This window comes from Penicillium roqueforti (genome assembly GCF_015533775.1).
Source record: "Penicillium roqueforti strain LCP96 04111 chromosome Unknown scaffold_12, whole genome shotgun sequence".
Lineage (NCBI taxonomy): Eukaryota > Fungi > Ascomycota > Eurotiomycetes > Eurotiales > Aspergillaceae > Penicillium > Penicillium roqueforti.
The window spans coordinates 13,005-28,677 of record NW_024067576.1 but is presented as its reverse complement, the minus strand read 5'-3'; the positions used below and the strand labels follow the sequence as shown (position 1 = coordinate 28,677).

The window sequence follows — 15,673 nt, the reverse complement described above, 5'->3', positions numbered from 1 at the left end:
TATAGGTGATATTGAATTTGATTCTCGCAGTGAAAGAGTTTTCTGAGGCAGACAAGCAGGTACTTATACTACTGACAAGCCATCCCTAGAGAGAGTTATTTCAATGATGATAACGGTCTGACATCACCGTCTTCATTTGGTGGGCTATCTCGGGCGAGAGATATAGACATCAACCCTTGTACGTCAAGTCGGAGGTCCGGGGAAGGTTTGACCGGGTCGGATGTCTTGATGGTCTCAATCAGGCCATTCATGTTGCAATTCAGATCAATACGTACTTTCTTTCTCCTCACCCCGCGTGAGGGGAAACTGGTCCTAAGCCTACTCCCACTTATCCCTACGTTGTCAAGAGCAGAAGTGGAAGCAAGCGAGAAATTCGAAGCCGGGAAAGCGGGAAAGCCGGGAAAGAATACGGAGAACTTACGTAATAATTCTGATAAATGATGGAAGTAACTCCTTGATTCATATTTTCTTCGAAAGAACCACGTCCTAACTAGTTTGATCTCGTATATAGTGATGGCTAGATATAATTGACAAACGTAGCATTGGACATAGTGCGAATATCCCTTCTATTTCCTGTGCTATTCCCGTTCAATGACGGAACTTCTTCACGGGTGAAATTGTATATCATGGTCGATTCGTATATGTTCGTCCCTTCACGGACTAAGAAAGGGCCACTCCGGGCGATGGATATCGAACTAGCCAACATGCCTTGCTACATGGGCTCAACCGGAATTGTAACTCACCATGAGGCCTAAGCCAGTCATTTCCAGGGCTAATACTCGACAGGCTGTCACCATCCAAATATGTATCATTTGTCTCGGGGATATGAGCTCTCGATCGATCTTTCGCCAATTGCCATGCCAGCACCTATTTCACAAACCTTGCATCGACAAGTGGATATGTACACATGACGCCAGCTGCCCTCTTTGCCGAATGACCTTCTATCACCTACGTCGACCGTTTCTAGTTTCGGAATCCGTGGCCATGTCTCTTGGTTGTGAACAGGATGAACTCCAAAGGGGGCGCGATATTTTCATTCTTTGGTGGAGGAAATTATTTTGTTTGGCTTGATTTTCCGTTATTTTATGAAATACGGAATAGGGAATTACTAAATAGAATAGAGCTTAACTAATTCAAAAGAAACCAGACGCACTGTATTAGCCCCATTAAAGCTGGACATGAAGCACAATGATTCAAGGTACTTTCTATTGATGTTCGAGAAAGAAGCGTGACCCGGCCGAGACAATAGGCGATTAAATCATAGCAGACAGCTACGGTTGAGATTAACCATCTATTTCTATTTTGCAAATCACTGCCTATCTCGTTGTGTCGATGAGTCTCCATATGTACTATCGGCCGAAAGATTATTTATCGCACAACTTGGGGCTTTATGTTTCGGCACTCAGGGAGGATCATGGATAGTTAGTGGGATTGTGCTCTAAGTTTCAACAAACAATTACTTACCTCGGAAGCCTTTCTTTAGTCAGATTGTTCAGCTCGTAGACATAAGAAACATATCTGTTAAAAGTCAGCGATAGAAGTGTAGGCTCGTCTGTAACGAGGAAGCTGTCTCCAAACAAAGAACCTGAGCTGCCGTCAGATCCACTAATTCCAGATGAACAAACGTCATCGGGCTCTGTGTGATTTTAGTTAAGCCTGTGCGATCTAATTGACGGTCAGGTCCATCCAGCCTCGTGGGCTGGAAGCATACATCGATAGTAATCCGTTATGCTTCCAAGTGTATCTATTCGTGGTATTTTATCCAATCCCCACCACATGATCTCGGCGCTGTGAGGAGGTTTATTTTTCTTTATATTGTCGTGCGATACCGCCGTCAATAGCGCCGTCTATGGCAAATTCAATGGTCCGCATGTTTCGAGCGATAGGTTGTGATGAACCCAACTATCGAGACGTATTAGCCACTCTATGCCCTGTCGTCCCCTTTCCTATACCCTGTTAGTCGGTCCAATCTTCACCCCGACGGTACAACTACCATTCCCACTTTGGGATTAAATTGTATTGTTTGTCTCTGGGAAATTCCAAGCAAGGGAAATTAAATACAATGGCAGCAATGATTATGCGAGTTTTCACGGCATTCGGCCCTCCAAAGGTCGAGAAGAAGAACGATGCTATCCGTTTTGGCATCCTGGGGGCGGCCCAGATTGCGTGAGTTCCATATGCCCCGAAGTGGTCGCCTCGCTGAGCCTGATTTCTGATAGACCTCTCGCCTTGATCACACCAGCCCTCTCACATTCCGAGGTTATCGTGCAAGCGATTGCGGCTAGAGATCATGCCTGTGCTTCGGCATTCTCTAAAAGCAGAACATCCCCGGCGTTCGCACATCCTACGAGGGTGCGTTAGACTCAGAGGCTTACTAGAGAGCCCCGTCTCACTATAAACAGAAATCCTGGACGACCCGAAGATCGATGCAGTCTTGATTCCTTTACCCAACAGTTTACACTTCGAATAGGCCATACGCACCATTCCTGCCGTCAAGCATGTCCTTTTAGAAAAGCCGTCTCTCCAAAGCCATTGAGGCTGAGATTCTCTTCAATTTACCCAAGCTATAACGGCCAAATGTCCCCCGTGTTGCTCGAGGCTTTCCACAACCCGTTCCATCCTACAGTGCACAAGTTCCGGTCCTTCATCACCCCCGCTGATATCGTCCACTTCCATACAGACTTTATGGTTCCATGGTTAATGCTCGAAAAGGACAACATCGGGTTCAACTACAAACTCGCCGGCGGGAGCATGATGATAATAGGCACATACAATTTCGGCGTTATCAGCATAATCTTTAATAACGAACCCGAGGAGTGTCTAACCTGCGAACCTGGCATCTTCGGTGACAGCATCCATAACCAGTGTGATACTAACTTTAAAGCCAAATTTCGCTTCCCGAATGGCAGTATTGCCGAAGCTTCCACCACCATACGTGGGCCTATCCTATAGAAACTGTCCGAGGCCCGCGTCACACACAAGTAAGTCGTCGTCGATGACAAGTCCACCCCGAAGTCGCAAGAGAAGCTACGCACACGGGCGGTAACGCTACACGGTTTTATCCATACTTTCATCTAGCACCGTATCGATATCAAGGATACCTTCGTTATTCGTAACAAGAGTGATAGCATACCGGTCAAGACTTAGACCGAGTCCAAGGCACATAAGGCTTACAGTTACAAGGAGGCAGGGGGTGAATTTGCGAATCTCCCCGGTAAGGACTGGGGGATGTCATATCGGTACCAACTTGAAGAATTTATCAATCGTGTTAAGGGGTGTTCTACACAATATTGGGTTACGGGTAAGGATTCATAGAATCAGATGAAGATAATTGGCATGGCGTACGAGAAGAATGGTTTAGGATTGCGGCCAACAAGCGAGTTCCAGTGATTAAAGTGTGTTGAAATAAGACAACATTGCCTATATTCTTTTCTGACGATATGTACATGATATGAAGGAAACCGGTAGCTCGATGTTAGGTATTCATCTCCTCCTATGAAAGCGGGTGATGGAATGGTATTGTGTTCTCCAAGTCTAATGCAGTAGGGACTTGATTCCATATAGTATCACCCTACCAGGGCGGCCTTAGCGAGGCCGATTGCACAAGACTTGAATGAACAGCAATTGAGTGATTATGACCAATATCCTCGGATATGGAGTCATTCGAAGGATTCATGGCCTCATTTTGACCGGCGGTGATATAGTTAGTTAGTCCCATTTCATCGTCTTTTGCGTTCCTCTTCATTTGATCGAACCCGTAGTCAAATGTTGGTCCCCGGTTGCTGGTTTGATTCCCCCTCTGGAGACCCTCCCCCGAACCACTGTGGAGTCCTGGTCTTTCTGGAATAATAGTGCATCTTTGTGAATTCAAACTTGATAAGATTGATCGATGGACGAGTCGAGCAAGCGGTGCAAGGTGAGGCAGACAGGCACAAACCACCGCGACCGATGGCTCGATGGTTGACCAGATGAATACGGGTCCCATCAGCCATGTCACGTCCACGGCGCCCATGAATTCAGAGAGATAATGGATTCGCACGATGCTCGCAACAAAAACACTAGGATAAATGGTTCAGCTCTGTTCACGGAATGAGGCTTAAAAAGAAAAGCAAAGAGGCCATACAAGATTCCCACGGCCATGATGCCACAAATTGCTAATTTCTTCCGAAGGGTCATTTGTAGCCGAGCTATTCGCGGAAAAGGGATGATCAGAATAATGAGATCATTTAGCATGTTGAGAATCCCTAGTGCGAGAAAGAATTGGTTGATATTGATGCATTTTCCTTCAGCGCCGCTGAATTGTGTCCAAAAGTGGGACACTGGTTTGCAAGCATTGCCCATAGTTACCCAAATAATGATAGGATATGAGAGTGTGAGTACCAATCCGACAATGAGAGCCGCTTTCAACGAGGATTCCAAAGGGAAAAAGATTCGCGCATAAAAGAAAAGAATGGAGAGTCTGGTGCAAGTACAGGACGAGGCATAAATGAACGTGTAAGAGAATAAAAGCTAAATAAAGCTGGGTTAGAAAAGTCAAGCGCTCTTTTGAAGGGCATTTTCTTACTCTGTACAAGTCCACTAATTCTTCCAGCTTGACGGCCCATATATGTTTTCCTGCACCAGTAGTGCCGCCTATGTACAACGTTGCTCTGTTAAACAATGGTCTTTTGCTGGGGGTTTAGTACTCACCGGCGACACTTATTCCAGCTGAGACACCTATACAAACCTTCGATCCAATACAGTCAACAAAGGTGATCCAAACTGGCGAAGGATTAACTCACTAGTGCCGCAATAATTGCCCAGTCATCCGCCATCAAGGCATTTTGGAGGACAATTCGAGCAGTGAAGCGTAGAATCACTAACAAAGCAGCCAGACACAGCATTGCAATGACCACACCATTGTTAACAGATACCTCACTGGCAGTGAGGTCGATATTCAACGGGGCTGGCCCAAAGAGAGCGACAATGGCCGGGTCCTCATTCATAGCAAACTATGCGTACTTAATGGGAGAAATATCGCAGCATCGAACTGAGGCACACAGCAGGATCAGCTATTAATCAGCGGAGCGAATGAGATAGTTCCTATAATGATGGATTCACTCTAGCAATCAAATCTGATGGCTCCTGGAATTATGTACTTTTGCAGATGAACATTTAACCACATAAAGATGTTGCACCAGACATTCTTGGTATACAGGCTAATTTCAGGGCGATCGCCGTCGGAGAAGCGCCGATCCCGCCTAAAAGAAAGCTAGTATCAGCGTTGTTCGGGCCGTTAGGGCTAGGCCAAAGCCTGCACACTACTCCATACGGGGTATTATCTAGCGATTTACCAATGGTAAGCTGTAAGTGATCTTAGTAATCAACACCTCGGTTTGATATCCCTGTATAATCCATATGTCGCCACTCGCACTATAATTTAATGAAATTGCGATGTCCCGTCTCGCATGGCCCTAGTCAAGCATCATCCTTCAATGGGTCTTGAAACGGGAGATCCCTATCTCACCACAATGGCCACTGAGCCTAGGCAGTAGAAAATAATTCGAAGGGTACAAATGTCCAAGTGACTTAGAAATTTGCCAATGATAAACCCCCCGTATTCCAGTGCGTATACTCTGTACTTTTCATCCCGTCTACCACTACTTCTCTTTTCATTTCCCGGGTACCCTAACCCAAATACAACATGGGTTCTGTGAATAACCAACCGATTCCTGAGCTCACAGTTTTGGAACGTATCGGCCCTAAAGGCTATCTTCGTTACATCTTCCCCTTTCACCTTCAGGAGGAGTATGACTTGGATGAAGCTATTCGAGTTCTTAAAGCCGGGTACCAAGCTCTCACACAACGAATCCCAGAGGTCGCGTGCGAAGCCGTTCCCGATGGCAGTTCGAAACAAAAGGGTGTGATGAGATTTCGGAAACTGGAGAACAATGAGGTAGCGCGCATTGTGGTCAAGGACCTACGTGAGTCCTTTCGATCTGATTATGCGGAGTTGAAAGATAAATCCTTCCCTGTCTCCTCCTTCGATGCCGATACGTTCTGTCCCCGTTCTGTTTGGCCTGCCGCTGGGGAGCGACTGCCGATTTCAGTTGTACAGGCCAATTTCATCCGAGGGGGGTTGATCTTGACGTGGTGCATACTCCACATGGCGGGTGACGGTACCACATTTTATACTTGGACAAACATATGGGCAGAAGAGTGTCGCCAGGCACAGGGACTAGAGATCCTAAATCCCATCCACCTTCCAGAGGCCATCTGGCAAGACCGCGAACAAGTGACAAAGCCGACCGGCCATAATGCTGGAAAGCTCGAAAATCATCCAGAGTATACTCTTCTTCCTTTTACACCCCCGGGACCCCCGCCAAAGATGTCTTCTCTGAGCCATTGCGGTCAGATTTTCTATTTTTCCCCGGAGTCTTTAGCAAAGCTGAAGGCAGAGGCGTCCCCAGCGAATGCGACCAAGCCGACCGATCAAAAATGGATATCGACCAATGATGCTCTCGCGGCGCTACTCTGGCGTACAGTCATGGCAGTACAGTCGCCCCTAGACACTCTGGAGGGTGACCCTGTGTCTGTTTTCAATATTGCTATTGACGGGCGGCAGCGTACAGATCCCAAGTTGCATCCATCGACTTTAGGGTGTTTCCTAGAGTATGTGTCCGTCTCGGTGCCGATCCGCAAAATGCTCAGCACCATGACTTTAGCCGATCTGGCGACGGAAATCCGCAAGGCAATTCTGCGGGCCGATGAGCAGTTCACGGATGATGTGATAACTCTGGTAGAGCAACTTGAAGACGTCGATCGGCTGGTACCAACCGCTTTTCTAGATGTCCCCGGCTTCAACTGCGTGTTAACCTCATGGGTGAACTTCAAACTGTACAGGTTGGAATGGGGACCACTGCTGGGCAACAATATTGAGGCTGTACGAGTGCCCCATGTTGGCTGCATCAACGGCTGTCAAGTTGTGCTCCCAGTTTTGCCGAATGGTGGCATGGAGATTCTGGTCGGTGTGGAAGAAAGCTGCTTGGACCGACTGCTTGGTGACCCCTTGTTCACGAAATACGGCGTCGCTCGGTAGAGTCATAAATGCGAGTAAATCTCCATGAAAGCATCATTCACCCACATTATTGTTTCTTCTTTGCCATCTGATGGGACTACAGTATAGTGATGCAATTGAAGAGGGAGAGAGTTGTCAATTCCTAAATAGGTTATATTTGGCCATGAATAGGAATGTGTGGAAGGGAATTGTATCTCTGACGCCTTGGGGGTTGCTAGAGGGCCATGATTCAGCCGCGCTGCGCAGCCACGATAATGGATCCGACTGGCCAAAAGTCTGTTTTGTGCTTCCAGGAGCACTGAACGCTATAGGTTCTTTGATTATAATCCGCTGGTATTGTGCCGATATGATAGTATCTTTTGAGTGTTCTTATTCCAGTACCTTTCGCGATATAAGGGTAGTGAATGGTGTCAGAAAGTTGAATCAACGTTGATATCAACGTTGAACATAAAATACTATTGAACACCAGTAGCATGTTGTTTTCCGCCTATAGAAGATATCCATCTGAGCCATGTTGGTTTCCTTGCTAATAGTGGGACTTTGTTAAATTTGCCACTTGAAACTCGTTTCCTAATCGGCCGCGTTAGTTCACCTAACAGTGACGGTTTTGTCATGGCTTAGAAACTGGCTGTTAAATGCAAGCTTAACAAAAGATATAGAAAAGAGTTGACTACATCTTTCTGGGGGCTGTTGGGTAGGTTTTCAATCAACAGTAGTTTCCTTAAGTACAATGTATCGCAAATAGACCAAGGCAAACTACGTCGGTATCAGAAATCTTCCGTCGGTGTTCGTCCAAACTTGAGAAGTGATATGCGCAACCACGACACATATTAAGGAGGATAATAATATAGTAGCAGGAAAGTAAATCCTGGGAACAAACGGGTGATTTCCGGGGATCCGTACTAAGAGACCGGACACTTCTTTAGAGGCCATCGGCCTTGAGCATAGGAATAGTGCTTCAATTTGAAATATACTTATCTAGTAAAAGCTCCGTGGAATGCTACTAAGACACCTAATTAAATGGTATACGGCGCCGCTCAGTATCAGCTGGGTCATCCCTTTGTAGAGGCAGCATTTGCGTGAAGATTACCTAGCACTTATAACCTTACAGTACCCGGGGATAATGACCTGCTTTATCCTTCTGCGTCCTAATCTTTACTTTGCTCAACTGTTCCCTTGAGCGACACCTGCCTCACCTTTTCATGCCTACTAAATCTGCCCTTGCGGACACAAAATGTCTCCGAGGACTGCCGCCGCCATGATACGAATGCGTCTTGTCATTATTTCCCTTACTATCACTTGGCTGGCCCTTGCTAGTCTCAGTTCGGCCATTGTACACTTTGCGGTCGTCCTGCGAGACTGTGTAAAATCCGACCTCGTCACCCCGACCGACTCTATATTGGACATCACATTCCAAAATCTTATGGACAACGTCGTCGACGGCATGGTGATTGCGGCCCTGGTTTCAGCCCTGTTTTCTATCTTCGGGTTAATCCTTGTGATCTACCCGAAGTGGCTATAAGAGAACTGCGCCGCTCGGTTTTACTACGGTTGCATTTAAATCATCGTGAGCATGATCGTGCTCTCCTTAGGGGGTTGGATTGCCAGCCGCGTCCACGGCTTTCAGATATCCTTCGAATTTTTTGGCAGCGAGGACCACATTCCATATTATAATATTATGTATTATGGATCTGTTAGCCAGGCCGCTTTCGGATCTTTAGTGGTCATTGTGTCTTTTGTGCGTTTTGTCGTACGTGACTTACTTGGTCACTAGCAGAGAACGCGTACTGAGCCTATAACACAGTCAAAGTGGCGGTTCCAACTGCCTACTAGAGTAGGGCTGTGAAAAACGAGACAGCAGGTATTACGAATAAGAACAATCGCAGAATTTTATGATGGTTTTCGAAGAATGAGGGAGGTGGAGTCTATAAACATTAGAGAGGTGCGACGGATAGGTTCAATTAAAGGAGGGGCTTTACTGCGGAGTTGCGGAGATGATTTAGATATTGGATTTCCTGATTGGAATCAAAGCATATTCATCGCTTGATCGGACTAGCCGGTCGATATTGGCCGATATTGGAGCCGTGTTCTGAGTGGCTCGATATATAGGATAAGTGATGGTTGACGATCTTCTGTGTAAATATCCATCAATCTTGGTGTTCGTAAAGACTTCAAAAACTGACCCTGGGACATGTCAGTAGTCCAGGAATCACATAGCTAGAGGAAATTGTACGTAACTTATAGAACTATCCATCTTTACTTTTAGCAATTTAGTCACGTTCCTATGAACAGCTCTATCAGTGATAGGAACTCACATCCTAGCCCTAGGAGTTATCTTGCTGCCGGATACTTTAGTGCGGTTTATGGGGGCATACAAGCGGCTTCTAGGAGCCACGTAGGCCCCGGGAAGCCCGACGTAGTTTCTGGGGCTTTTACCTGTACCTCGGAGAATCAACGTCATATCCCTGTTGATAGCTTATTAATTCCTGGAGCCTTGAGTCCGGTTCCTAAAACCATAGGCTAGGCATCTGGGAATAATAAAGTGACTCAGATTTGTGCGTAGGTCTGGAGATAAGTTAGTACCGTACTCTGGGAGGCAGAAGATTGACTCCAGGATTCAGAGATACGGCCCTCGGAGTGCAAAAGCGCCCAGATCCAGGCAATGCGTTCCCCAAACCAATTTCGTGTTCATTCAGGAACGTATGTCAGAGATCAAGCATATATAGTAGCTTGGGTGTTTGGTCGCTGACCAAACATTGTGCCTTTTTGGCCAGATGGCGTAGTGGTAAAACCCAAGCACCCACGAACCGTCACAACGTAGAGTGAAGATCCCAGGAGTAGATTAGTTTCCTGGGATACACAGCTCCTATAAATGCTTTTGAGGTTTCCAGGATCAAGCTCTATCAGCCCTGGAAATGATGGCTGGGTCCTGGGAGCTACCTTGCTCCCAGGGGCTTCAGTGTGGTTTCTGGGGGCAAAGAAGCCGCTTCCAGGAGCCAAGTAGCCCCCAGGAAGCCCAAAATAGCTTCTGGGGTCTTGTACCTCCACCTCGAGGAACCAAAGTCATTCCTGTAGACAGTCTTATCAACTCCTGGAACCTCAGGTGCGGTTCCTGGGGCTATAGCTTGCCTTTCCAGGAGTCGTTGAATGACTCATATTTGTGCGCAGGTCTGGTAAGGGTATCTTGTGAGGGCTTTCCGCCACCTCAGAAAGCAGAATAATGAGTCCAGGATCCAAAAGTAGGGCCCCAGGAGCACGGCAGCTTCCAGATCTAGCCATTGTATTCCCAGAGCCATTTTGTAACCAGTCAGGATCGTAGTGTGGATTCCCAGGGGTAGACCTCAAATTCCTAGAAACAGGAAGTGACCCCAGGAGCTAAAGAGGAGTTTCCAGGGAATAAACAGCTTCTATAATATCTCTTGGCGTTTCCAGGATCAATCTGTTGATTCCGAAAGTCAGATTAACAATGTTTGTCGATTAAATAGATGAGCTGGTTCTAATACGTCGCGAGACAGTATGGATAGAATTGTCGAGGCTCTCCTGCCGACGCGCGAGCTGTGTTTTCTGCCAACAACGTCCGTCTTCGCGCTCCACAAGGCTCAGCTGAACTCGCTGTCGGTATTTACTTTAGCCGCCGCCGTTAGGTATGTGCGCTTTTATCTACCGGCGCTCGGTTTTCGAGCTAAAACGTATCTGAAATGAAGCAAACTTCGAATAGCATTAAAGGTGCATTGACATCTAGCACTTGCAAACATGAAACGGTCGCGTAGTGCTCTATGGGGTCTAACGATCAGGATTTAATTTATTTGGTTGCTCCAAAACTCCATATCACCAGGATATGGAGTCACGTGTGATTGACAGCCGCTTCGCTAATTTCCCATTTCCGTCGCGCGTTTGCTGTAAATTGTAATCACCTACGCTGATTGGAATTCAGTCGTGCCGACCGGCGAAGCAATGCAGAGGTAGAAGAATCTCGCGGTAGGTGAGCCCCTGCTAGTCTGGCTGAGCGACGGGGCCCACTCTGCTCGATTGATACCCCTAGGGATTCCACTGACCGCTGAGGCAGCTGACTCTGACGAGGCTCGTTTGGTGCTGAATACCTGGCAGTGACAGGTTCCCTATCGGTTGATGATTCGCTTGCCGAGTCAATGGAGTTTGTTTCGGCATCTGCCGGGGGGACTCGGAGTGGACGGATCAAGGCGTCTAGACTTCCTTCGTTTCGACTGCATTCATCAGTATCCCGGCGTTGCAGAATGAGACCATCTTTACTTACCATATACAGCATGATGTGCTAAAACCTGTAACTCGCCTTTCTAACCATTCTTCCGCGCAGGAGAGATGACAGAGCGATGTGCACTTACGGCAGCGTAAGATCACGCGCTCATTTGTATGGTCTTTATCGTCGGCCAGGCAGAATATACAATAGATGCTGTCGACGTGGATCGTGTCGACCTCTTGGCTTGGCCCGAAACTCTGCAGCGTCAAGTCTTGGATACCAGCCCAGATATTACTTGCCGATAACAGGATGGTGGGTTGGTCCGGCGAAACGCTCTATGGAACACTATTCGTCCGCAGTATTGTGGCAGTCATAAATGGAATGGATGGCTGGATTGGCTGCACTGGCTTGGGGCTGGTTGACGGGCGTACCGGCGGGTCTTGTCTGAGCCGGTGAGTTGACCCGTTAGTGTTGTCTAACGTGGGGCGTCGCCTGGAGGCTGAAGACGTCTGATGCTGGCCTAGATCTTCTACGACTGATGTAGAAGCTATTCTGAAGCTATGTGGTTCTCGCACCTGGTTGTGGACGGCGGCTTTATACTACTGCTGGCCAACTTGGTCGGCCTGCTGTTGCCGGTGCTATCTTGCGCAAATAAATTCTTTAGTAATACTGCAGAGCTTAGATTGTAAAGTTGAAATGTCGAACGGCTCTCTGGTGAGAATGTTTAGCTTCTGATGGCCTATCTTGGTATCCTGGAATTTGATTGAGTTTTTGCACGGAGCGCCTTTTTTCGTTATCCCGCAATAGGAGCCAGGACCGCCATTGGGGCTGACTTCTATCTTATAAATAAGAAATGGATTCTAAGGAAGTATGGTAGACAATGAGGTGGTGGTTAAAGGCAGAAACTGCTTTAAGTTGGAGTTAGTGTTGGGGAATCTCTGCGGTGTTCCCTCGCTAGCTTTATATGCCATCGCTGTAGGCTCCTTACCTAGATGTCTATGTGGCTGCTAATATAGAATGCTTCCTTGAAATAGTCGATGTGTCGAAGGATACATTCGGATGCAGTATGCGCTGGTATAGGTCGATCAGTGGCCTACGAGAAGGAATATTATTCTAGATTACTGCTGCCTAAATTAGCTACAGTTGTGGTAGTGGGTTGCGATAAGTATATATTGGCAGAAGGATTGGCAATTGTTGTTGGTAGTATAGTCGGTAAAATTGAGAGATACCTCCTTACATTTCGAAGTGTATGTAGGTTGTGATTTACCTTAACGCTTATGGCGATAGATGCGTGAGGTGGTACTAAGATAGATTCGGTCTCCTGAGGCCCTTGACACGCTACTAGGAACAACTTTGGCGTTCCTAGGAGCTAGACTCTAGAGATTTTCCGCAAACATTGTTGTTAAGGCTTTAATGCTGCCGTGTGATTGCTATGTACCTTAGCGGAGCTATAGGCTACGCTCCTAGTGGACTATGGGATTTAGCCGAGGTGAGTATATAAAGGACTCCTATATTTAACTTTTACAACTCTTACCTTACCTTTACCTATACTTCATTTGCTCTAAGCTCCAATCCGCTGTCTAACTATGGTCTATTTCAATTTATTCTTACTAGGCTTACCGATGAGCTAATATATTATAGCTGAATATCAGAGACCTACCTAATGAGCTTTTGCTGTGGATTGTATCGCATTTGGATGGTAGTGTGATGTTCGCCCTTACAAAATCGTGTAAAGACCTTGGTTTTAGACTCTAGCCTAGTATCTAGAGATATAATATTAAATTCCAGAACAGTAATCTATTGTACCTAGCCGTTAAAGACGATAATGTTGATCTTGCGGCGGCTTTACTTTAGTATAATGCTAATATTAATGCCTTTTACCGAGGTAAAATACCTTTAATAAGGGCGTTTTAATACTCTTCCGCCGCAATATGTGAGCTGTTACTTAATCATTGAGAGCTAGATATTAATATTTAGAATCAAGTACGCGAAACTGCGCTATAGTATGCTATTTACTATAGAAATTATTCTATGGTTAAGAGCCTTTTAGAGTAACCTAAGGTCAGAGTGGATATTAAATATAAATATAGCCGAACGGCGCTCTACCTAGTGGTTTTCGCTGGTAGGATAGAGTTTGTATATCTTCTGCTATTAAGAGGTAGTAACCCTGATCTATAGGATGATTCAGGCGAATCACTGTGGGCCTGGGTATATCGCTTCTATAGACCCGTGATGAAAATGATTCTTTCTAACGACCCTGACTCCGACTTATTTCTTAGAACTCAATCATTACAGGACGCTTAGCTACCGCTATATCAAGCAGTAGCCTATGGTTCTGTTGCCGCTGTCCAGCGGCTTCTAAGGCGAAAGGACCTAGCGCTAGATACCTAGGACCGTAAAGGTTATACGCCGATCTATCTCGCTGTTAAAAGTAATCGCCCTGAAGTGGTCGATTTGCTCCTAAGTTACCTGTATATAAATGTGAACTGTATAGATAAATATGGAAATACGCCGCTTAGCTTTCTACTTACTCGTCCTACTATGAATAACCGAAAGGCTATTAGCCTAGAAAAAAATCGACGTTAATCTAATTGGGGGCCGTAGGAGATTCGAAATGCTGTCTATATCTCTATACCACGCTGCGACTAGATTAGATACTGTGCTTCTACGACGACTGCTTACAGTACTAGAGATCGATCCGAATCTCTGCGTTGTAGGTCACTTTCTAATCTCTATTGCTGTATCCTGTGGATATGTGAGTACGGTTGCTTATCTGCTGAGTATAGGGAGCTTGGAGATTAATAGGAGGGGCTTTATAGATCCGCTAATCTGTTAAGCGGCTGTATACGGCTATCACGATGTGGTTAGGCTATTAGTGTAATAAGGCATACGTCTGAATATCAATGAAAGTACGATTGTATCTTACGATACTGCACTCTGTATTACTGCCTATGGTGGTGACTTGGAGATGGTCTAGGCACTATTGTATTATAATTAAATTGATGTTAACCTTCGGAATGAATATTTTGAGGATCTATTGATGTTGGCAGTTAAGGATGGTTATTTCTTAATAGTTAATGCTCTTTTGGTAAATATTAGACTTAAACGCTTTAGTTTGAAGAGATCGCTTGATCTAGCAAGAGATGACTGTATCTAAAGGGCTATTCGAACCAGAATAGAATCCGATAATACTTGTCAAACATTGTTAAGGCGGTCTCCGAGGATGAAATTTGGTGGTCTGTGAAACCTATCTATACCTCTTGTGATATAATGTAAGATGGCTGTTTTCAGCGTCACTTGATATGAACTCTCGGAATTATTATCTGTACCTCCACGCTTCGAATAAGTTTATTCACAATAAAGTCACGTTCGACTTTAACGACTTCTTGATATATAGTATCTAATGTAGTAAAGTTATACTTATAAACTATTATTAGGAGGTAGTTTATACGAGTCTTTGTTTTAAGGCTTTATCTGTTGCGCATTTTCACATTAAATTGAGTAACTCGGGGTGAATAGTAGATGAAATCGAGCGTCAACAGTTGAGGTAACCGTTGAGGTAACCGCTTACTGACTCTTTTAAAGGCGGTCGAACTTAGGCCGGTACGGTTATAGGTGGTATGATAGTAGCCTCGGTGGGACTGCTGGGCTATAAAAGACTCTTCAGTATAATGTCTCTTGTATTTCATTCTAAGGCCACGATGGACTATCCTACTTCGCCTTGCCTATGTGACCGGCTAGCTAAGAGATAGTGCCGGGTTTCCCACGACCCAGAAGATGAGAATGAGTTGTAAAGCCATCTATAGCAATCTTTAAACGGTATAATTATTGAACCCGAGGTCGGTTATACCCTCTTCGATAGTAAACGAATAAGATCACTAATACTATATAGGTTCTAGTGCGTATACCCGGTTTCCTTACGGTGGAGTTCATAAAGCTTCTATACCATAACGATGCCCTGGCTATACCAGCCCTCAAACTGCTCGACTTGTACTTTTGCCTGTAGGAATGCTATATCGTTAAGTCTGCTGAGGAGATATGACTTGAGGATGAGCAGCGACAGCTTTAATGGTTAAATGAGTGGCTAGTAAGCGATAGCGATATCCTTCTACAGGTCTGCGATGAGTAGACATTGATACTGTGGGATCGAAAGCGAGCAGTTCGAGCACTTTGTAACGGCGTCGTTTCAGCCTTATAAGCAAGCGATCCTAAAGCCTTCTATGTTAATGGGCTGTGATGAGGTCTCGGCGTTGTCGAGCGCTCGTGGGCGATAACGATACCTGAATAGTTCTACTATCTACTGCCTTCTGTCCCGAATATCATCCCTCTTTCTAGAGGCCTATATAACCGCCGGTGATGTTCCGTTGGGTTTGGTGACAGGGTGTAAACATTTCACGGCT

At 45.8% G+C, this 15,673-nt stretch overlaps 5 protein-coding genes across 5 annotated transcripts; 4 read left to right on the top strand and 1 right to left on the bottom strand.

The window, feature by feature from the left end:
- Window positions 1-2,071: 2,071 nt before the first annotated feature.
- Window positions 2,072-2,361, top strand: LCP9604111_5147 (uncharacterized protein; the record flags this gene model as incomplete). Its single annotated transcript, XM_039072925.1, has 2 exons — window positions 2,072-2,166; window positions 2,220-2,361. The coding sequence occupies 2 exons, from the start codon at window positions 2,072-2,074 to the stop codon at window positions 2,359-2,361; spliced, it is 237 nt and encodes a 78-aa protein (XP_038928609.1).
- Window positions 2,362-2,577: 216 nt separating this feature from the next.
- LCP9604111_5146 (uncharacterized protein) lies at window positions 2,578-2,952 on the top strand (the record flags this gene model as incomplete). Its single annotated transcript, XM_039072924.1, has 1 exon — window positions 2,578-2,952. One exon carries the CDS (start codon window positions 2,578-2,580, stop codon window positions 2,950-2,952), a length of 375 nt encoding a protein of 124 aa, XP_038928608.1.
- A 1,746-nt stretch (window positions 2,953-4,698) lies between these two features.
- Window positions 4,699-4,985, bottom strand: LCP9604111_5145 (uncharacterized protein; the record flags this gene model as incomplete). Its single annotated transcript, XM_039072923.1, has 2 exons — window positions 4,699-4,716; window positions 4,782-4,985. 2 exons carry the CDS (start codon window positions 4,983-4,985, stop codon window positions 4,699-4,701), a joined length of 222 nt encoding a protein of 73 aa, XP_038928607.1.
- A 698-nt stretch (window positions 4,986-5,683) lies between these two features.
- LCP9604111_5144 (uncharacterized protein) lies at window positions 5,684-7,078 on the top strand (the record flags this gene model as incomplete). Its single annotated transcript, XM_039072922.1, has 1 exon — window positions 5,684-7,078. One exon carries the CDS (start codon window positions 5,684-5,686, stop codon window positions 7,076-7,078), a length of 1,395 nt encoding a protein of 464 aa, XP_038928606.1.
- Window positions 7,079-8,291: 1,213 nt separating this feature from the next.
- LCP9604111_5143 (uncharacterized protein) lies at window positions 8,292-8,579 on the top strand (the record flags this gene model as incomplete). The annotated part of the gene is made up of 1 exon (XM_039072921.1): window positions 8,292-8,579. One exon carries the CDS (start codon window positions 8,292-8,294, stop codon window positions 8,577-8,579), a length of 288 nt encoding a protein of 95 aa, XP_038928605.1.
- Window positions 8,580-15,673: the final 7,094 nt, after the last annotated feature.